Source organism: Dermochelys coriacea, chromosome 1 (genome assembly GCF_009764565.3).
Source record: "Dermochelys coriacea isolate rDerCor1 chromosome 1, rDerCor1.pri.v4, whole genome shotgun sequence".
Classification (NCBI taxonomy): Eukaryota; Metazoa; Chordata; order Testudines; family Dermochelyidae; genus Dermochelys; species Dermochelys coriacea.
In genome coordinates this window covers 347,859,363-347,882,254 of record NC_050068.2, presented here as the reverse complement: position 1 = coordinate 347,882,254, position 22,892 = coordinate 347,859,363, and the positions used below count along the sequence as shown (strand labels likewise).

Genomic DNA, 22,892 nt, shown 5'->3' with positions numbered 1-22,892 from the left:
GTTCAAAATAGATTTTTGAGTAGAACTTGCAACCATACAAGACTTTAAGACACAACATCTTTTTGGTTTTGAAGATTCCCCTCCTTTGTGCAAGTCAAGTATATTTAATGTCTTCAATACACAGCTCTGGACCCAACCCCGGGCTCTGAAGCAAAGCCAAAGTTTTGTTTTAAACTGGCTAGATTGGGTAATGAGTACTGCATTGCCCAGTTCACCTGCCCAACGTAGTTTCATTCAAAACTCAGACATTTGACTACAGAGCCAGCTGTATCATTCTTACATGGCACCAGGACAGAAACGGATTCCAAAAAGCCCACCTGTTCAAACTGCTCAAACCAGAAGGCTTAACCAGCATAGCAGAAGGGAAACCATGATAAATACTGTTTTATGACATTATGTGTCTGGCTAGCAATAGTCACAATCAAAGACATGATATGTAAACCCTCTTGAGAAACTCAGGTCATGTGGAAAATATATTCCTATGAAAGGTATTAGACTGTAAAAAAGTCAGGAAGTATTATTCAGGCTACCACAGAGGTATTGAAAAAAAGCATGAGCATTTTTAAATGAAACTCTTTGAGGGGAAAGTTTTCCAAAACAAGTAAGCAAAAACAGCATAAACAGACACAAAAGAATGCCATTAATACTTGTATTAAATAACCCTCAGGGATGGAAAGTAAAGATCAGTAATACATCATAGAAAAGCAGCGTTTTCAGTCTGCAAACAATTCTAATCATCCATTTTCCCCCCACTCATTCTGTATTACTAGGAACATTTGCATGAAAAATAGCTGGCAAATACCTAAAGAACAAAGATCCTTTCTGCTGCTTATTGTCAACTGGAAGTCCTAGAAGAACAATAGAACTTCAGGTGAGGAATGTGCGTCAGGACCGAAACTCCCAAAGATCAAAAACCCTGTTTCAGACAAATGTTCGTTAGCAGTGTGTTGTAGCCCTGTTGGTCCAGGATATGACAGAGACAAGGTGGGTGCGGGTAACATTTTTATATTTACCTCACCCGTCTTGCCTCTCTAAAAAACAATATGGTCAGTATGGTTCCAAACACGGAACATGTGAAGGTTTCCAATGAGCAGGTCTCATCATGTCAAGGTTCAACACACTTCAATGGGATTTACCACAGACCTGGGCCCTATATTGTGTACGAAATTGGAAGGTTGAAATGAGGAGGAATGCAGGCGTGGAAGTAGGGGAGGAGGGGTAGGAGGGCTTTGTGCCCATTTGAACCAGAGAACTAGGCCAGGTCTACATATAAACTCATCGGCATAATTATGTCACTCAGGGGTGCGATGAGGTGTCATGTGGTGACCAATATATAGGTATGCCAGTAAAATACCCTTGTGTACATGCAATTACACCAGCATTGCTTATTTCACTTGGGGAAGGAGGGGCCTTGGCTGGAATAAGCTCTAGTGACAAAATTAGTTTTGCTGGTATAGCTGCATCCACATTAGAGGTACTTTGCTGATAAAGTATGCTGGCATAACTATACTGGCAACACCTTCCAACTGTAGATGTGGCCCTAGACTCTGCAGCAAGGGTGGGGACTCGTGGGCAACAGGACCCAGGCATTCATCCTCCATTATCCATGCCCTCTTTTAGCTGTTTTTGTCACATATCCAAACTCCTTTAAATAAAATTGGGCTGTCCTCTATACATGTGAGCTCTCCTTACAGTTGATAATTCTGTGGAGGAAAGTCCCAGTCTGAAGTATTTCCTCAGGTCCATCCAGAACTTGCCCCTAGCAAGTCACAAGCAGCTTGCCAGAAAGAGAAGCTGCCTCTAGAGCAGAGCTGAAGTTCTAGGGTGCCCACTGGTTCTTCAGGATGAAGGAGAAGCTAGGTGCACTGAGATTAAGAACAGGTAATTGAGATTGATAGTGGGAACTGATGGCAGAGTTTAGATAAACAGTTAACTCATTCAATACCAGTCTCCTTGCTTTTTGCAGTTTACATTGGCGGGGTATGAAATCTAGCAACACTAACTCTAATTTAGAGTTAGAGAATAAAACATGAGTATACGAACAGCCAAAATGAAAAGCAGAGAAAAATGTACATAGTAAATAGAGATAAATAAGTTCATTGCTTCAAATGCTTTCAATTTGTGATGCTGGAGCAGGATCATTTGAGAGGATACAATTTGTAGGGCTAACCATTGTGATTCAAAAATGAATATTAAGTTAATCTGTAACCATCAAATAAAACCTTAGAAAGTTGTTTGTTTGTTTTTTAAAGTCAGCTTTTTATTTCCCCTATTTCACTGCATTATTATTCACACAACTTCATAAACATACATGACACTTTAATGTCCATGCCCTGAAGAGTGACCAATGTAAGGCAAGCCAAAGATGGCAATAGGGAGAATATAGGACAAGGATTATCACAGTAAGGCTTATGGGTGCTTCAGTTATTATACCCATAAATAAGCTACAACTTTTCACTATTACAAAACGTTACTTCTGCAGTCCTATTCTAAATCCTGTTTCGAGTACCAGCTCAGTCACATTTACCCTGCTAAGTGAGCAAAAGCTGTAGCCTAAATAAAAACAACGGCAGGTACCATCTTGATACTCAGAGAACCACAAGCACACAGTCAAGTTAAGGCCAACAAGGCAGATCAACTCTATTATGTACGAGTCACTAGCCACTCAAGAGTCTCAGAATGGCTCAGTGAGGAAGTGTTCATATTTGCCTAACCAGAAAGAGAACAATATGTTTCTTTCTTCCTTATCCAGGAAGAAGGAACCTTATTTATTTAGATTATTTCTGATTGTTAACAACCTTTTGACATACAAATATAGTGCATGCTTTACTCACCAGAGTGAAGTCCCACTGCGGCCCAGGAGTTAGAAATGTGAAAGAGCTGCCTCGTCGCAGAGGATATCTGTGAGTTGAGAATGTATAAAGGTAAATAAAGTATGGGTTGTTTCAGCAATTGAGAAAATAGCTACAATTCACTCCCCCTTTCCCTTTTAGTTGTTTTAAAATCTGGTGGTATAACAACATCCCATGCTAACACTGTCAAATCTGAGCAGGTGTACCAAATCAGCTCTAAATACTTGTAACCTCTGTGACAAAACACATTTGCTGTGGATTTTTTCAACTCAAGGTAAATCAGCTCACAATAGCCAAAGTCCAACATGAAGTACCTCATTCCAAATGGATGGAACCTGGCCTGGAACAGAATCATCCGAAGGGAGTAGACCATGCTAAAAAAAAACCCTAATACCAGGAGGATACCACCTGAGATTCAGTCTTGTGCTTCTGAATTCTCCCTCAGAGGCACAACTCTGTAACCTGAAGAGAAGCTAAGATTTGAGAGGATGCCCGAACAACCTTGACTGTTTTCTGATAGATCAGAACGCTGCTACTTGTTAACTTAATCATAGAAGACCCTGCCAGGACTTTGAGAATCCGACTCGGGTGCCAAATCCCCTAAAACCTCCTGTATGAAGAAAACCATGAGCCTCAGGCTACACCTACACTACAGCACTTACTGTGGCTCAGCTGCACTGATACAGGTGCATGTGGTAGCGATTCTGACGGAGACGATCTAAGAGAAGCTGTAACTATGTCTCTCCTGCCGACATAGCTCTGTCTATAATGATGCTTAGGTTGGTATAATTTACATCGCTCAGGAGTGTGGATTATTCACACCCGAGCGACAAATTATACTGAAGTAACCTGTAGTGTATTCAAGGTCTCAGACTTCTCTTCTGATGGGTTTCTGGGTTAAAGGATACAGGCCACAGAGACACTGGGTGAATACTCCACTCCTTATGAACAATTTTGTCTGGGGAAAGAGGAGCACCTCTTGAATCTCAACCTCACCCCCATTTGCCATCTATTTATTATTTACATTATCATAGTGACCATGAACCCTACTCAAGGACCAGGTCCCCATTGTGATAGGTGCTGTATAAAAAACAGAACAAAGACAGTTCCTACCCCAAATAGGTTATTCTCAGAGTAAAAGATGAGAAACAACAGATGGCTATAGAGAGGGGAGCACAATGAAACAGTATGAGTCACCATGACTAAACAGGTCAAAATTGAACCAATCAGCTATACTAAATTATAACTTTCCTAACTATACAAGTTAGGAAACTAAACATCCCACACCAATCCTGACAAAGAGAAGTAAAAATATCTGGTCTCATTTTCCAATGTCAATGGAGTTGAAATCAATGAAAGCTGCAGGTCCTCTGCATCTTGAAAATGAGGCTATCAGCTTTTGCATAAACTTGCAACTGAGAACTGAGGTTTCCTCTTTCAATAAGTCATCGTCATCAACAAAGCAAAACTGTCGAAAAGCAACATATTCAGAACAAGGTTAAATAAAAATATCCTGGGACCGACACAGCCACATCACCACTGTATCCATCTAAGTCATTCTACAGTAATAGCACTACGTTGACCCAACAAGTTGTGTTCCAAGTTTCACTGCCCGGTGGATTTAACATACATTTCCAGCAACATTTAGTTTATTCTGAACATCGTATTAAGAGGCACTTTTGCCCAAAGTTTAGTTTCTGCATCTCAAACTACCAGTACTAAACAATGGGTTGTTCCCTCTTTCTGACAGCCTGTTGAATCAGCTAATAGGGCAGATTTTACTGGGCTGCATTTTCTTTGTGAGCTTGTGACTAGCGCTAGTTTGAAAATGTTGGACAAAATATAGTTTCATCAGAAAATTCCAGTTCACTGGACTGAAATGTTTAACCCAATCTATTTCAGATTCCGATTTCCCTTAGCATCTACATGTGGTGTTTAGATGCTGCTTGTAATTATTAGAACTGGGAGCACTGGCTGTTGGGAGTGTGAAAGGACAGGAAACAGGAAGGAAAGAGGGGAAGTTGAGGAGGCGGAGTGAGAGCTACTGAGGGTGCAACAGCAGCTTGGTAAAGAGTTTTCCACTTTAAAAATAAAGACCTGTTGACGTTTGTTAGTACCTTGCCTGGTTGCTACAACATTTTGGAGACGAGGATGGATCTTCTGGGCTTTACAGAAAGGGTGCAGGTGGGTTCAGAGGAAGTTGAGCCTCCAATTGCTTTTACTGCCTGGATCCATATGTTTGAGACTTATCTGCTTGCAATCACTGCTACAGAGATTTCTGAAGTAAGAAAGCATGCTCTGCTAATCCACTGCCTTGGAGCAGAAGGGCAGCATATATTTTACACTTTTCCCCTTGCAGATGATAAATATGAGACTGCACTCACTGCATGAAAGAACTTTTTGTGCCAAAAGTGAATGTAGTAGCTAATTGCTTCAGATTTCGCCAGCGTGAGCAGAAAACAGGGGAGACTATAATGCAGTATATTGCTTCCCTGAGGAGTCTGATTGTAACTTGTGACTTTGTGAATATGGCAGATGAGATGATTAGAGACCAGCTCATTGAGAAAACAACCATGCTTCATGTAAGAGAACGCTTACTTCTAGAACCACAACTTACACTAGAATAAGCAATAACCATTGCTACTCAGATTGAGTCAGCTACAGCTGAAGCCAAAATAATGAGTATGGATACAGGAGGCACAGTCCAGGCTGTGACTCCCGCAAAAAAATTCACTATCGCTGAAGACAAATGATTACAAGAGGAAAACTAACGGAAAACCACTACATCAGCAAATTCAAAATACAGTAAACGCATGCTTTTGCTGCAGATCCCCACAACACCTTGCAAGCTAAACAGGATGTCCGGCAAAAGTAGCTCAGTGCAATCATTGCAAAAAGACTGGGCATTTTGCTAAAGTATGTCACAGCAGCCAGTTCAATCAACAGGTGCATGCAGTTACAATACCAGATGTTACTGTGCTGAGCATGGACAAAATCACTAGTGCACATATTCCAGAACAAATAAAGTGCACTGTAAACGTTTCTGCTACACTCTTAGACAAATCACACTCTATTCAACTAATGTTGGACACTGGCTCAGCAGTATCTATACTACCTGATTCCATCTATTTGCATTATTTTAAAGATGTGCCTCTTACTGAACCCAAAACTTAACTGGGTGTGCTATTTGAAAAAACATATTCCAGTACATGGCTGCCTGTCAGTAATAGTACTTTTGGGGATTGCTGTGTAACTGCAGAGTTCTACATTGTCCACATAGGCACTCCTATGCTTGGCAGAGATTTATTGGCTGCTTTAAATCTCAGGGTAGTTAATGGACGAATTGATATTCCTCAGCAAAGCACTCTTGCGGTACACACACCAGTTTCAGCTGGGACCCAACACCAGGTTGAGGAGAAACTCAGCTGTGCTTGTGGGTTTCTGCATAAAGTTAAAATGTGGAATAATGTGATACCTGTACGACAGAAGTTACGGTGCTTACCATTTTCAGTCAAAAGAAAAGGAGTACTTGTGGCACCTTAGAGACTAACAAATTTTCATTTTCTGCTAACAAATGTACATTTTCAGTCAGGGAAGCTGTTTCAGAGGAAATTAGAAAACTCGTTCAAAAGGACATTATTGAAGAGATTGACTCCTCGGAATGGGTTCACCTATAGTAGTGACGCAGAAGAAGGGTGGAGGCATTCGCCTTTGTGTGGACTTAAGGGAGCCAAACAAAGCTATTGTGATTGACAGCCATCCTCTTCCTCACATAGAAGTAGTATTTGCAGAACTCCGTGGAGCAAACATGTTTTCTACTCTTGATTTGCAGATCGCATACTACCAGGTTATGTTGCATGAAGATAGCAGAGTCCTCACAGCATTTATTACACGAGGGATTATTTCATTTTAAACGTGTTCAATACGGTCTCGCATCTGCCCCAAGTGCCTTCCAAAAAATGATGTCATTGATTCTGAAGAATCAACATGGAGTTCAGTGCTATCTGGATGACATTATCGTGTTTGGAAATACTTCTAAGGAGCATGATAACAACCTGCAGTCTGTACTAAACTGCATCAGCAAAGCAGGCCTCAAGCTTAATAGGTCCAAATGCAAATTTAGACAAACTGAACTCTCCTTTCTGAGGCATACAATTTCGCAGGCTGGACTAAAACCTGATCCAGATCATATCCTGGCAATTTCAAATGCTCCTCCTCCAACAGATTTGTCAACCTTACGTTCCTTCTTGGGTCTTACCTACTGGCATGAAAATTCATTCCCAGTTATGCTTCTGTCATTGAACCACTACGAGAATTACTACGGAGAAGTTCAACTTTAGTGTGGACAATGGATGCACAAGCTAGGTGACAGACTTGATTGTACATAGTCCAGTACTGCACTATTCACTCCTGCATTGCCCACAATTGTAACTACTGATGCTTCTGATTATGGACTTGGGACTGTCCTCACACAACTTCATGAGGACAGCACAGAGAGGATTGTTGCATTTGCTTCAAGGACACTAAGTAATGCTGAGAGGAAATATTCTACAGTCGAAAAAGATGTACTTGCTTGTGTCTGAGCTACTGAAAAATGGAGAACTTACACACAGACCACAGCCCTTTGACAATGTTGCTCACCATGAAAGGACTGGGAAAAGCAGGATATCATATTGCTAGATGGTCTGCAAGACTACTTCTTTCAATTATGAACTGGAATATAAGCTTGGAAACCAAAAAGTGGTAGCTGATTGCCTTTCTTGCCTGCTTTTGCCTTCACCAGATGGTCCACCGGAGGATGAGGATGTAGTAGCTGCGCTTATTACAAGCACTCTTACTGCAGTTACAAAAGAACAATTTCAAGCTGCTTGTTCAGTGTGTCCAATTCAACAAAAACTATGGGAATTTCTGACAAAGAGATGGCCCAGTAACCCTAAAAACCTTGACCAGTTTTGCTGCCTTATTTTAGAGTTTGGGATGAACTTTCTTTGCTTGATGGTTGTGTGCTACGAGGTACACACCAGCTACTTGTGCCAGAAGAATTACAGTCAAAACTCATATACCTGGCACACAATACTCATCAACGAATTGTCAGAACCAATCAATGACTACGGGATCTGTATAAGTGGCCAGGGATGGACTCTCAAACTGAAGCACTCATAAAATCCTGTGTCACTTGACAAATGCATGATAAGACAGCAGTGACATGTACCCCTCCATTACAGCCTGTTCCTCTTCCTGAATCTGCATGGGAAAAAGTGGGGATTGACATTGTAGGACCCTTTGATACTGCTCAAAGTGACTGCCGTTATGCCATCACTTTAATAGACTATTTCAGTAAATGGCCTGAGGTAGCATTTGCATCGCAAATCTCTTCTGCGACAGTAATTAAGGTCCTCTCTTCAATTTTTAGCAGGGAAGGTAACCCCAAAGAACTGATTTCAGATAATGGTAGTCAATTTACTTCCCTGGAGTTTGAAACTTTTCTAGCAGAGAGGAACATTTTACACAGAAGGTCATCCCTATACTACCCTCAAGCCAATGAGGAAATCAAATGGTTTAACAGAAGTTTGAAATAGAGTTTGCAAACGGCTAAACTGGAAGGGCAATTGTGGATAACCTTCACTACTGATTTCTTGCAAGCATACCAGGCTACATGACATGCCACAACGCAAAGATCACCCGCAGAGTTACTGCATGGGAAACAGATGAATACTAAACTGAACATTGCTGGATTGTTGGGGAAGACAAGAGAGGATATTTTAGAGGAACTAGTGACAGCATCCCAACAGAGGGCCACAAAGACAGACGTGTGGAGTGATGGTTTCCTACAGCATTCACAAAGGACTGAAATGGAGCACATGGCCCTGGAAAGAGACATGATGCAGAGGCAAACAGCTGTGATGAAGCATCTTTGTTACAAAGCTCAAGCACTGCACCCCAGCCTTGTGTTGTCCTGCAAATTAAGAAAAACGCATCATACTGGGACCACCATTTTAACCACTCTCATTACTGGTCTTTCCCACAACAACCAACCACTCTGGAGATGAAGAATACATTGAAGCGCATCACCTACAGAATTTGTGAGCACTCCGTCACTTGGCCATGTCATAGTTCTATTGTTCTTGAATTTAAAAAATACAACAAAAAACAAAAACAAACAAAAATCTTAAAGTAGTGTAATTTGTTCCCCATGTTATTTATTAACACTATATATTTTGGTACAACTCTGCTGAAGAATTTCATGGAGGTACAGCTTAACCCTTCCCCTACAGTATCAACTCCTAGTAAAATCAATGCACAACATTTCAGTCATTGCCTTGATTATACCACCTTCATTACCCACATCTGCACCCTGGCCTCGAAGTAGGAGAAAAAATGCATCACTGACCCTGTTTCCCCAACCCCTTGGGGAATTTCTCAGAGGCACCCTCTCTGGCTGTCATAGAGTTTAAGGCCAGAAGGGACTGACCTCCTATCTCTCTCTCTGGATGGAGGTAGCCTGTGATGTGTATCTATATATCTATATCACAGACCACCTCCACCCAGCACCCATCCATAATGGTCAGAAAGCCTCTCCAACCCCTGTTCCCACTGATCCATTAATGTCCACAGGGTCTGCAGGGGGTGGGGTGTGCAAAAATTCCCTTGGTCATTCCAGAAAACAGGCTTGAGTTATTAAAGACCCTAGCACCCTGGACCTTTCCAGACCACCTCACGAACAATGAACTTTCTGTGGTGATCAACCAGGCCTTGCAGTACCTGGGAAAAATACCCCTTCCTGTTGATGAAGTCTTTGGGTTGATGTAGGGGGCAAAGAATAGGCATGTGTCCAATCAATAGCTCCATACAGTGTGGGAAGCTCATCTGTGCAAAGCCATCAATAACCTCCTGTGCACTGTTAAGCTTTATGACATGGCACAGCACCACCCTTCTCATAGCCTTACAAACATTCATGACAACAGCCCCAGTGGTTGATCTAGCAACACCCAGCTGGTTAGCTACAGACTGGTAACAATGGGGTGTGGCAAGCTTCCAGACAGTGACAGCTACATGCTTCTGCATGCTGAGGAGAATTCTCATGTGTTCTATTGCTGCTGCTCAAAGGTGAACTCTGCAGATTTCTAGGAAAGTGGCTTTTAACTGTCATTCTGTAGCTCTGCCATCTCTGCTGGTCATCCCAGTTCTGCATCACTATCCTGTCCCACCTGCCAGTGCTAGTCCACTGAGCCCAAAGGGCAATCCACTGAGTAAAGCTGCTTCAGATAAACGCCCGGCAGAAGTAACTGCTTGATTTCATCTATCTGCTTCTCCTCCTCCTGCAGCTGTATTGCTGCGGCATAAGACATCCAAAGCCCTATGGAGCCACAGAGCCAAATCCATCTGCCTACGCAACAGTCAATAGAGATGTGTCATCCTGTTCACGATCATGATGCTTGGCAATGCATTCTCCATGTTGCCAGACGGCTGTTCAAAAATGGCACTGAGGCAAACTATAGCTGAATTATGGGATGCCATGAGAAAAATCATGGGGGTTTGTTAGTTTGACCCCAAGCCCCAGATTTCCTGTAGCTTTTGATAGGCACCCTACAATGCATGACAAGAAAAATCAGAGCACAGAGTTGTACATAGCACATTGCACCATAGGATATCTGCCCAGACTGCTGCACTGTTAATTTGAACAGCGCAGAGGTGCATGGATGCAAGGCTTAACATGGAAAATACCATAACAAAGCAGGGTGGAAGCACTTCAGTTTGATATAGTTAAATTGCTGCATTTAGAGTGAACAAACTAATCCAATATAACATCCCCAAACAGAAAAGCTTTTTAAGGTACATCTATACTGCAGCTGGGAACGAGCCTCCCAGCCTGGGTCGACAGACACGGAGTAGCTCAGCTTGAGCTAGCACACTAAAAATAGCAGTGTGTATGTTGTGGTTTGGGTGGCAGGTCAGGTTCTCAACCCCACATGACCCCCCTGCATTTGAGCTTGGGTGGCTGGCCCAAGTCTCCCCCAGAACCGCAACATCCACACTGCTATTTTTAACACGCTAGCTGAAGCCAAGCTAGTGTGGGAGTCTGTCTACCCAGGCTGGGAGGCTCGCTTCCAGTGGCAGTGAGGACAGATCCTTAGAGACCAATTTTCCTGAAAAACTTGGTGTTGCAGAAAAGTAACCCTTCCCCCTAAGAAACCCAGAAGTGAATGACTAGTACCTGTGGTTAGAGTTATTCATTCTGATTCCTGAAAGGAGACTCCTCTTAATAGATAATTATCTTGTATTGTTCTCCCCAGTATCCCTCTCTTCATGATAGACTGAGCAGATACAGCTTGAGGAAAGGCAGGCACACAAGTAACCTGCACCAAGTATTTTCTCCAAGTTAAGGAGGGGCTTGAAGGGGCTTGTAGAACAATGGAAAGAAACCACTAGTAGGCTGAAGCAGGGAGCATTTTGTTTTAAAAGTACATTTTTTCCTTTGGCTCAGATTAACTTTGGAGGGAGAACAGGGGGAGTTAGGTGAACAAGTTAAACATTTTCCAGATGTAAGAGCTGCACCTATACTCTGCAGAGGCAAAGCTCTCCAAACTAGAGAAAGGATATTGAGACTGCCTCAAAGTATAGAGAAATCTGCTTTGGGGTGCTCTCTCGGCTTAAGGAAATGAGGGGCTTACCAAAACCAGACAAAAATAATTCCATCAGTCTTGTCATGCCTACTTTTTCAACAGTGCTTAAGAACATATGATTCTGTATTAAAAAGTGTGTTGCCTACTACAGTCCCGATTTCCATGCTAAAGGTATGTGTAGCTTAATTGCCAAAATGCAAGCCAAAAAGGGGCTTTAGCATTGTATCTGAAAGGTAATCTGCAAAGGATTCACAAAATCAGACACCCATATTTAACCAGGCAAAAGGGACCAAACCAGGTTTGGCAACATAGCAGGGAGGAGACAAGTGGCCCCAATAACCCTCCGGGTGGAAGTTTGGGCAATTTACTGTTTTACATATCACTAGAGATAAAAAAGCCTAGTAGATTGGTTCTAATGTGAAGAGTGACAGATTACCTGTCTAAAAGTATTGTCATTGTTCAGTGTCTTCCTTGACTAAATGGTAGGACCTTCTGATATACCCAAGTGGCTTCTACTGAAGATAACAGGAGCTATGAGCACATAGAATTGCCCTCAGAATTCGATCCCAGACAACAGCAGGAACTATCTAGGCCAATGATCTCATCTCAAAACTAGGTGAGGTGATGTCCTTCAAAATTCCAGTTCAAAAGAGGTAAAGAGTAGTGCTCAGCAACATGCAGCCATTTCTGTAAGCCTGCCAACTACACAGACATTGCAGATGGGCACATCTGCAGTATATTTTCTGTAATCATTTAGGAGGACCTTAGAAACACAAACGTTTCGGTCAAATTATTTTCATAATGATTACCTAGCATGTTTACACTGATTTTTTGACTGTCTGAAAAGAAAGTCTTCTTTGTTTCAAGTCTTGTTGGCGGAGGGTGGGAGAAGGACTGTGTACAGAATGTTGAGAGCATCAGGTGTCTGTGCCTTTAATCCCGTTTGACCAGAATAGCACATGTAAAACTCTAAAAGGGGTACAAAAGGGGCATATCAGGTTGGATTTGGATTTGTTGGATTAGAGTATATATAGGCTTGGCAGAATTCAACTTTTTTAAAAAACAAACAAACTTTTTTGACAGATAATATTGATGCATTTTTTCTGATCATCAATTTCAATTTTCACAGTTGCAGGAAATTATGGGCGTGTTAGATAATTATTTAATGACAATATCTAAAACTGTCAAGCAGCATTTTTCTTACTTTGTCAATCTGTAAATTTCTATTATTATTGATGGAAATATTTTGTTTTTTGGATGTGTATGGTTATATCCTTTACTGATAAAAATCAAATCCTTCCAACCTTAAATATATAGCACAGGGGAGCCTGTACCTATCCTGGCTAATGCAACTTCTTTCCCACTCGTATTTAATGTAGATTTCTTCCTCCATGTTTTATTTTTTTTACTTTAAGTCTGTACCATTTGGTCAGCATCATTTAGTCAGTCTGCACCCATTCTTTGTACTTATATTTCATGGCTTATCCAGGAAACTGCAGAAACACTTTGATCTGGCAGTTCCCTTAACCTTAAGTCCAACTAAAGATCCAAAATAAATTCTTTAGACTGGGCAGCAATTCTTTATTTCCTTCCCCTCTCACTCCCAAACTTTTTTTGTTTTCACTGCAGCTTGCTCTTAGTTTTAAATACAAACCATTCACATCAGTTCAATGCTATTTGATTATGTATATTACAGGAATACAAGCATTTTGAAAACTGCAGATTACCCTAGTGAATGACATTTCATTTGAGATCTCAAAAAGTACAAGAAAAGACTTCATACTTATGCCTTTGAATCTTAATTTAAAATCTAACAAAAAGAGCCTCTTTTGATTTCCCACCACTTAAAAAAATGTCTATTTCAGTAGTAACCGGTGGCCCCAGTCAGGAATCCCCACCTGCTAAGCAGTGTAAAAATGGACACTAAGGTTCCTGGGGCAGCACTTGCCCCTGCTTCCAATATATAAGACGACACCTAGAAAAAGAAAACCACCTTAGGAGAAACTAGTTGACAGAAGCACTTGAAATCCTGGAGAGAAAAAAATTAGGTCAAAGATCTTCATACGATCATTGTTCATAGGGAAATTGCACTGGTAAATTCTACATTGAGTCTAATTCATTCACTGTCATCAATAATATCATTTATAGTAGCACAAAGTAGTACTAAGGACACTTTGCCTTGATTATACAGAAAGCCCAAAATGATGCTCTACTTTCTGGCAATTTGTTTTGGTTGAGCTACTCCCCAGCTTTCTGGTAGCATCAGCAAGGGCATCACCCTTTGCAACTCTGGTGCAATTAGTAATCTAGAAGTAGCCTGAGCTTTCAAATAGCAAAGCCATGAAAAAAAGGTCTGCTGGGTGATGTAGTTAAACAGTGAACATAAGAAAACCTACATACAACTACTACTTGGATAGGACCCTGTGCTGCTGCTATTCTTGATCTCAGAACTTCTTGTACTTTTCAGACTCCCTGGAATAGCCATTAAATCGGGGTGGACAAAGCATAGCCCGGGGGCCACATCCAGCCTTTCAGATGTTTTAATCTGGCCCTTGAGCTCCAGCTGGGGAGTGGGGTCGGGGGCTTGTCCCGCTCCATGCGTGCCGTGACTCTGCGCAGCTCCTGGAAGCAGAAGCATGTCCCCCCTTTGCTCCTACATGTAGGGGCAGCCAGGGGGTTCCGCACGCTGCCCCTACCCCAAACACTTCCTCCACAGCTCCCATTAGCCTGGAACCATGGCCAATGGGAACTGCAGGGAAATGCCTACGGATGGGGCAGTGCACGGAACCATCTGGCCGTGCCTCTGCATAGGAGCTAGAGAGGGGACATGTCGCTGCTTCCGGGAGCGCCATCCAGAGCCTGCACCCCTGACCCCCTCCCACACCCCAACCCCATGACCCAGCTCTGACCTCCCTCCCGCCCTCCAAACCCCTCGGTCCCAGTCTGGAGCCCCCTCCTGCACCCCCAACCCCTCATCCCCAGCCCTACCCCGGAGCCCGCACCACCCCCACATCTCCCCCAACCCCCTGCCCCAACCCAGAGCCCCCTCCCGCACCCTGAACTCCTCACTTCTGCCCCAACCCAGAGCCTGCACACCCAGCCGGAGCCCTCATGCCCTTCCACACCCCAACTCCCAATTTCGTGAGCATTCATGGCCTACCAAACAATTTCCATACTTCTGGGCTCTGGGGTGGGGCCAGGGATGAGGGATTTGAGGTGCAGGAGGGTGCTCCGACGGAGAGAGAGGACTCCACCCATCAGCACTTGGGCTGTGGGGGAGAGGTGCCTCTCCCTGCTGCAGCACCTCCAGAGCTAGGGCCGCAGGATAGGCACCCCCACCCAGCCCTGGCAGGTCCGGCCTGGGGAGGAGCGCCGCAGAAGGTCCGGACCAGCCAGCCCCGGCTGCGGCTGGGTCCGGACCTAGCTGCCCAGGTTCAGGTCGGGCTGGGCCACACAGGTTTGGGCAGGGCCGCATCGGCTGGATTTGGGTCGAGCCGGGCCGCCCAGATTTGAGCCAGTCTGCGGCTGGATCTGGGCCAGGCTGGCCTTGGCTGCTTGAGTTCGGGTCGGGCCGCCCCGGCTGTGGCTGGGTCTGGGCCAGGGCCAAGCCATGCCATGCCGGCCGTGGCTGAGTTCTGGCCAGGCCACCTGCGTTCTGGCTGCGCCACCCCACTTGCGACTGAGTTCGGGCCAGGTAGGGGCGCCCTGGCCGCAGCAGGTTGGGGGCCGGGCTAGGCTGCAGCCAGGAGAAGGGTGCCCCTTCCCCGGTCGGGTTCCCTAAGCGCCTGCGTGGCGCTAAATAGGCTGCTACACAGTCACGCAGCTTACAGGAAACTTGGGTTTGAGACTCCACCACAGTCTAGCCAGTCCTGCCAGCCAAGCATGGATGAGTATGATGAAGGAGGAATCTTGGGTAAGTGTGTGTATGCATTTTTCCTTACAATGTTTGCATTTAATGATGACACCCAGCCCATCCGCAAGTTAATAAAGGGGAAAAAGCTGCTGCCAGGGTGGAGGTGGAGCAGTTGTTTGCTGCCTTTGAAAAGTCCACCCTGGCACCAGCTTTTCCCCCTTTGCCTCACAGATATTATGCAGGTTTCAGAGTAGCAGCCGTGTTAGTCTGTATTCGCAAAAAGAAAAGGAGTACTTGTGGCATCTTAGAGACTAACAAACTTATTAGAGCACAAGCTTTCGTGAGCTACAGCTCACTTCATCGGATGCATTTTGCAGTACACAACATGCAGCTATAACTATTGGGATATATTTCTCACTGAAATCCAGTGTAGTGAGTAATCAATACCAGCATCCCTTCAATCTACCAAAAGCACTTTCAACAGTCATTCTGCACCTGCTGAGCTAAGAGTTGTATCCTTCCTTGGTGCTGCCGAGGTGGCGAATGTATGCTTTCCTGAGCCAGAGGAGCAAGGAGTAGGCTAGGTCTCCTAAAATGACTATTGGCATTTCAATATTGGCAATGATTATCTGCCGGTCAGGAAAGAATGTCCCTGCTTACAACTCTCAGAACAGTCCTGTGGTCTTGCGAGTGAGGCGAGCGTCACACAACTTCTCTGAGCAGCCCACACTGATATCAGTGAAGCATCCCCTGTGATCCACCAACACGTGCATAATCATAGCTATGTAGCCCTTTCTGTTGATGTACTCTGTGGCAAGGTGCACTGGTGCCAAAATAAGGATGTCTGTGCCATCTGCAGCTGCACTGGAACCCCACTGCTGAAAATCCATCCATGACATTTTGGGAACTTAACCCCAGCTCCCAGAGATCCCTGGACAACTCATTTCTACCCCCAAGAATTGCAAAAAGTTTCAAAAAGGCATCGTGCCAGACAGCAGAGTATGGCACACTGGAATACCAACCGGTGGTGCACTGCACTTTGTATTGACACAAGCATTCCTGGCGAGTATACACAGCACCAATGCAGACAGCAAAGTGTGCATGCACAAAAGCAACACACAAACTTTGACAGCTGGCTACCAACATAACTTGCATCGACAAAAGTTTGTAGCATAGACATAGCCTTAAAACTCATTCAGTGTTTCAAATGAATTTCAAACTAGGAGAAAGTTTCCAGTCAGAGGGCAAAAAGCATATTCCAGAACTAGCTGACATTAGTTGTACTTTAATGTCACTTTCTCCACTTAAGCCTCAAATACCTATATTGAATGCTCTCATGGGAGAGTAACAAGGACCAAGTAATTCAATGTGCCCCAAATGCATGAGAGCAAGATTTCCACTCCAAGTGCTATTCCACTGAGAATGTTTAGATTCAAAGCTAGATAGCTATTTTGAGTTCTTGTGGGAACACATTTTGATCCAGAAAAACATTAAAGGCCATCACAAGAGACCAGTTGAGAAAAGATGCACTTTTAAAGTTGGTTGGTGCAGAATCTCTCTTATTTAAGGCCTGGTCAACACAGATTTTGCACTGGTATAACTATTTCTGGTAGCAATATGAGTATAAAAAAATAGTTACTAGTACAACCCCAGTGTGGCTGCAGTTAAACTGATGTAAGGTATCTTATACAGTATAGCTTATTCCCTTTGTTGTACAGGAATAAACTATACCAGTATAACTGCATCCACACTAGGGAAGTCGTGCAGTTTTAACAATACTGGTATAGTTAAAATGGAATAACTTTTGTATTTAGACAACCCTCATTGCCCTTTGCTGCAAAACAATAGCAAGAACACAGTATAAAAACAAACAAAAAATTGCTTGGATCTAAAAGCAATCCAAACAGTATTTATTTGCACTGAGTGGTCATTGACTCTGTGTACACAGTGGCATTCAGCTGGAAGGGGAGGGGAAGGGTCATGTCACCATCCTTTCCTAATTAGGAGGCAAACAGGTTGCTGCTGTGCAGCGCCATCCCTCCTCCTCCTCCTGCTGGGAAAGCAAAATTCACCTTCTGATCCTGTGAGAGGCTGGAAAAAGAACATCCAGATTGCTTTGGAAGATAGAGAGAACGGGACTTGTGCGCAGAACTGGGATTTTATATGGGCAGGTGGATTAAAAACAGCATAGTCAAAAAATATTAGGGGCCCATAAAATAAACCCAGCAGGGGGACCGAAAATCAGAAGATACTATGGAAGGCCAAGGAGAATACATGCCTGAGGTTTGGAGGTTGAGCAGAAAACTGGGTGGGGCTGTTAAGCGTAATGTCTACACAATTATACAAGAAAAAGATGTTAAGATAAACAGACTTTAGAGCGTGGGTGGCATGGAAGCACTCAGTGACCTCATATTTTAAAAATCTGATGAATTAAAGATGTACCTTGGCCTTACAAGAAAAGTATTTCTATTGTATTATGTTTACTTTCTATTGGGGCAGCCCCTTTTAAGTTATTTTCTTACCAAATACAAGGTAAGCAAGCACCCTCCTCGTACTTCTGGGTTTCTAGGCAGTTCTGCATGTCAACAATTAAACAACTGATGTTGTCAGATAGTCACTGTTGACAGATATGCTAGATCAGGGTGGGCAAACTTTTTGGCTGAGGGCCACAGCTAGGTGGGGAAATTGCTTGCAGGGCTGGGGCAGGGGGTTGGGGTGCGGAGTGTGAGGTATGGGAGGGGATGTGGTGTGCATGAAGGGGCTCAGGGCAAGGGGTTGGGGCAGAGGACGGGTGTGAGGTGTATGAGGGGGCTCACAGAAGAGGGTTAGGGTGCAGGAGGGGTGTGGAGTGCAGAAGGGGGCTCAGGTCAGGGGATAGAGGCGCAGGAGGAGTATGGGATGAGGCAGGGGGCTCAGGGCAGGGAGTTGGGGTGCACGGGGTTAAAGGGTGCAGCAGGGGGCTCAGGGCAGGGAGGCGGGGTGAAGAAGGGGTTCAGGCTCCGGCCCGGCACCACGTACCTACAGTGGCTCTGGGGTGACAGCGGTGTGCACTGAGACGAGGGCAGGCTCCCTGCCTGCCTGCCCCAGCTCTGCGCGGCTCCAGAAAGCAGCCAGTACCACGTCCCTGCGCAGCCCCTGGGGGTGGGGGTGTTCCATGTGTTTCCCTCTCCTGTGGGTACCTCCCCCGAAAGCTCCCTTTGGCCGCGGTAACCTATTCCTGGCCAATGGAAGTTTTGGGGGAGGTACCCACAGGCAAGAGCAGCGTGCAGAGCTCTCTGCTGCCCCACCCCCACCCCCAGGGGTTGCAGGTACGTGGAGTGGCTGCTTCCCGGAGCGGCGCGGCGCCACAGGGGTGGCAATCCTGTGGGCCAGATCCAAAACCCCGGGGGGCTGGTTCCGGCCCGCAAGCCATAGTTTGCCCACCCCGTGCTAGATCATTAAGCCAGTAGCAATCCTGTGTGTCTCCACACACAGGGTTTGCACTGTTTTTATTCAACTGGTTTACGACAGATTTTTGTGCAACTGATGCAATTTTTGTGCTTAGACAAGATTGGAGTCTCCTCATTTCACTTGTGACTGCGTCTTCATGCTGCCCTTTGTTCCCAAAATAGCCTTCCTCCTTGTACATGCCTAGAAGTTTCATTCTCCTCAACACTCACTTCATTCATCTACTATTCCTGTCCTGAACTTGGCGTGGGCGCTCTTAGTTGTCATTGCTATACCTGATCATAACGAAGATTTTGCAAACAACAAAAATATGAAGAAGCAGAGTAGTGAAGGGGCTGAAAGTTTAGGAGAAGAATCTTGAACTATATAAGATAAAGTGGGGAGTCAGTGGAAGCATTCAGAGACTGGGGCAATGAGCAAGTAAGATACAGCTGCCAAGATCATTTTGTATAAACAGAAAACAACATGGCTGTTTGGGAGGCTAGAGAAGAGGTGGCTGCAGTAATCATGATGGGAAATGAGGAGGGATTGGACAAGAATTTTAGCTGTCTGGAGAGATTATAAGAATTGCCTTACTGAGTCAGACCAATGGTCCATCTAGCTTGGTCTCCTGTATTCTCTGACAGTGGCCACCAAGTGCTTCAGAGGGACGGAACAGAAGAGGGCAATTTAAGTAGTGATCCATCCAATTGAGTTCAGGATCCTGACGCAGGGAAGAAAGGTAAGCAGCAGGATACGGACCCTGGACTTCAGGAAAGCAGACTTTGACTCCCTCAGGGAACAGATGGCCAGGATCCCCTGGGGGACTAACATGAAAGGGAAGGGAGTCCAGGAGAGCTGGCTGTATTTCAAGGAATCCCTGTTGAGGTTACAGGGACAAACCATCCCGATGAGTCGAAAGAATAGTAAATATGGCAGGCGACCAGCTTGGCTTAATGGTGAAATCCTAGCGGATCTTAAACATAAAAAAGAAGCTTACAAGAAGTGGAAGGTTGGACATATGACCAGGGAAGAGTATAAAAATATTGCTCGGGCATGTAGGAAAGATATCAGGAGGGCCAAATCGCACCTGGAGCTGCAGCTAGCAAGAGATGTCAAGAGTAACAAGAAGGGTTTCTTCAGGTATGTTGGCAACAAGAAGAAAGCCAAGGAAAGTGTGGGCCCCTTACTGAATGAGGGAGGCAAGCTAGTGACAGAGGATGTGGAAAAAGCTAATGTACTCAATGCTTTTTTTGCCTCTGTTTTCACTAACAAGGTCAGCTCCCAGACTGCTGTGCTGGGCAACACAAAACGGGGAAGAGATGGCCAGCCCTCTGTAGAGATAGAGGTGGTTAGGGACTATTTAGAAAAGCTGGACGTGCACAAGTCCATGGGGCCGGACGAATTGCATCCGAGAGTGCTGAAGGAATTGGCGGCTGTGATTGCAGAGCCCTTGGCCATTATCTTTGAAAACTCGTGGCGAACGGGGGAAGTCCCGGATGACTGGAAAAAGGCTAATGTAGTGCCCATCTTTAAAAAAGGGAAGAAGGAGGATCCTGGGAACTACAGGCCGGTCAGCCTCACCTCAGTCCCTGGAAAAATCATGGAGCAGGTCCTCAAAGAATCAATCCTGAAGCACTTAGAGGAGAGGAAAGTGATCAGGAACAGTCAGCATGGATTCACCAAGGGAAGGTCATGCCTGACTAATCTAATCGCCTTTTATGATGAGATTACTGGTTCTGTGGATGAAGGGAAAGCAGTGGATGTATTGTTTCTTGACTTTAGCAAAGCTTTTGACACGGTCTCCCACAGCATTCTTGTCAGCAAGTTAAGGAAGTATGGGCTGGATGAATGCACTATAAGGTGGGTAGAAAGCTGGCTAGATTGTCGGGCTCAACGGGTAGTGATCAATGGCTCCATGTCTAGTTGGCAGCCGGTGTCAAGTGGAGTGCCCCAGGGGTCGGTCCTGGGGCCCGTTTTGTTCAATATCTTCATAAATGATCTGGAGGATGGTGTGGATTGCACTCTCAGCAAATTTGCAGATGATACTAAACTGGGAGGAGTGGTAGATACGCTGGAGGGGAGGGATAGGATACAGAAGGACCTAGACAAATTGGAGGATTGGGCCAAAAGAAATCTAATGAGGTTCAATAAGGATAAATGCAGGGTCCTGCACTTAGGATGGAAGAATCCAATGCACCGCTACAGACTAGGGACCGAATGGCTCGGCAGCAGTTCTGCGGAAAAGGACCTAGGGGTGACAGTGGACGAGAAGCTGGATATGAGTCAGCAGTGTGCCCTTGTTGCCAAGAAGGCCAATGGCATTTTGGGATGTATAAGTAGGGGCATAGCGAGCAGATCGAGGGACGTGATCGTTCCCCTCTATTCGACACTGGTGAGGCCTCATCTGGAGTACTGTGTCCAGTTTTGGGCCCCACACTACAGGAAGGATGTGGATAAATTGGTAAGAGTACAGCGAAGGGCAACAAAAATGATTAGGGGTCTAGAGCACATGACTTATGAGGAGAGGCTGAGGGAGCTGGGATTGTTTAGTCTGCAGAAGAGAAGAATGAGGGGGGATTTGATAGCTGCTTTCAACTACCTGAAAGGGGGTTTCAAAGAGGATGGCTCTAGACTGTTCTCAATGGTAGCAGATGACAGAACGAGGAGTAATGGTCTCAAGTTGCAATGGGGGAGGTTTAGATTGGATATTAGGAAAAACTTTTTCACTAAGAGGGTGGTGAAACACTGGAATGCGTTACCTAGGGAGGTGGTAGAATCTCCTTCCTTAGAGGTTTTTAAGGTCAGGCTTGACAAAGCCCTGGCTGGGATGATTTAACTGGGACTTGGTCCTGCTTTGAGCAGGGGGTTGGACTAGATGACCTTCTGGGGTCCCTTCCAACCCTGATATTCTATGATTCTATGATTCTATGATTGTCAAGTCGCAGCTTCTAGCAGTCAGAGGTTGAGAGATACCCAGAGCATGGGGTGGTTGGCCCTTACTATCTTGGCCAATAGCCATTAATGGATCTATATTTCAAAAACTAATCTAATTCTTTTTTGAACCTAGTTATACTTTTGGCCTTCAAAATGTCCCCTGGCAACAAGTTCTACAGGCTGTCTGTTCGCTGCGTGAAGAAGGGCTTTCTCATGTTTGTTCTGAATCTGCTACCTGTTAATTTCATTGGGTGACCCCGGGTTGTTGAGTTATTTGAAGGGGTAAATAATACTTCCTCATTCACTTTCTCCACAACGTCACAGACACTTCTATCATCTCACCTCTCCGTCGTCTCTTTTCCGAGATGAACGGTCCCAGTCTTTTTCATCTCTCCTCACATGGAAGCCGTTCCAGACCCTTAATCATTTTTGTTGCCCTTCTCTGTGCTTTATACAATTCTAATCTATCTTTTTTGAGATGGGGCAACCAGAATTGCACCCATTATTCAAGGTGTTGGAGTACCATGGATTTATATAGTAGCATTGTCTATTAAGTATCCCTTTCTTAATGGTTCCTAGTTAGCTTTTTTGTTCGCTTTTTTGATTGCGGCTGCACACTGAGCAGATGTTTTCAGAGAACTATCCACAGTGACTCCAAGACCTCTTTCTTGAGTGGGAACAGCTCATTTAGACCCCATCATTTTGTACGTATAGTTGGGATTATGTTTTCCAACACGCATAAGTTTGCATTTATCAACACTGAATTTCATCTGCCTTTTTCTTGCCCAGAATCAGATAACTGAAGTTAGCTTAAGTTTGGTTAAAGAAATATGTGTTGTTAAGAAAGGTCCTAACTAGCAAGTAAAAGAAAGGCCTTGAAAATAAAAAGTTATAAGGCCAGAAGGAATGAAGTAGGGAGGATGTCTGGTTCAAAGAATGACTAATGAAATAAGGGGCATTTCTAAAAAGAAGGCCTCTGACTGATAGGGGTGACCGCAGATGTTTTTCAATAAGACAGAGAATCTGCCTTAAAATGAGCCAACATGGATCATCCCACCCCCACAGGTTTATTTCAAAGATTAGAGCCTATGCGAATCCAGGTGCAAAGGAAAAACAGTTGGTCAGCAAGGAGGGGAAGAGATAGGGAAGAAAGGCCTGGGGAGAAAGGAGGTTATAAATCTTATCTGGATTAAGACTGGA

The 22,892-nt window shown here is 44.5% G+C and overlaps 1 protein-coding gene across 2 annotated transcripts in view; it reads right to left on the bottom strand.

Annotated features, from left to right (window-relative positions):
- Positions 1-22,892, bottom strand: part of NET1 (neuroepithelial cell transforming 1) — a 70,588-nt gene that overhangs the window by 28,414 nt on the left and 19,282 nt on the right. Inside the window, exons 1-2 of one of the 2 annotated variants that reach the window (XM_038415109.2) lie at positions 11,068-11,102; positions 2,835-2,901 (exon numbers count right to left, since the gene is read on the bottom strand). In XM_038415109.2, coding sequence (XP_038271037.1) covers positions 2,835-2,901; positions 11,068-11,087 — 87 coding nt within the window. In that variant the 5' untranslated portion in view covers positions 11,088-11,102. Of the gene's footprint in view, positions 1-2,834; positions 2,902-11,067; positions 11,103-22,892 lie in introns of those variants that run through there. The other variant, XM_038415093.2, reaches the window with a different exon arrangement.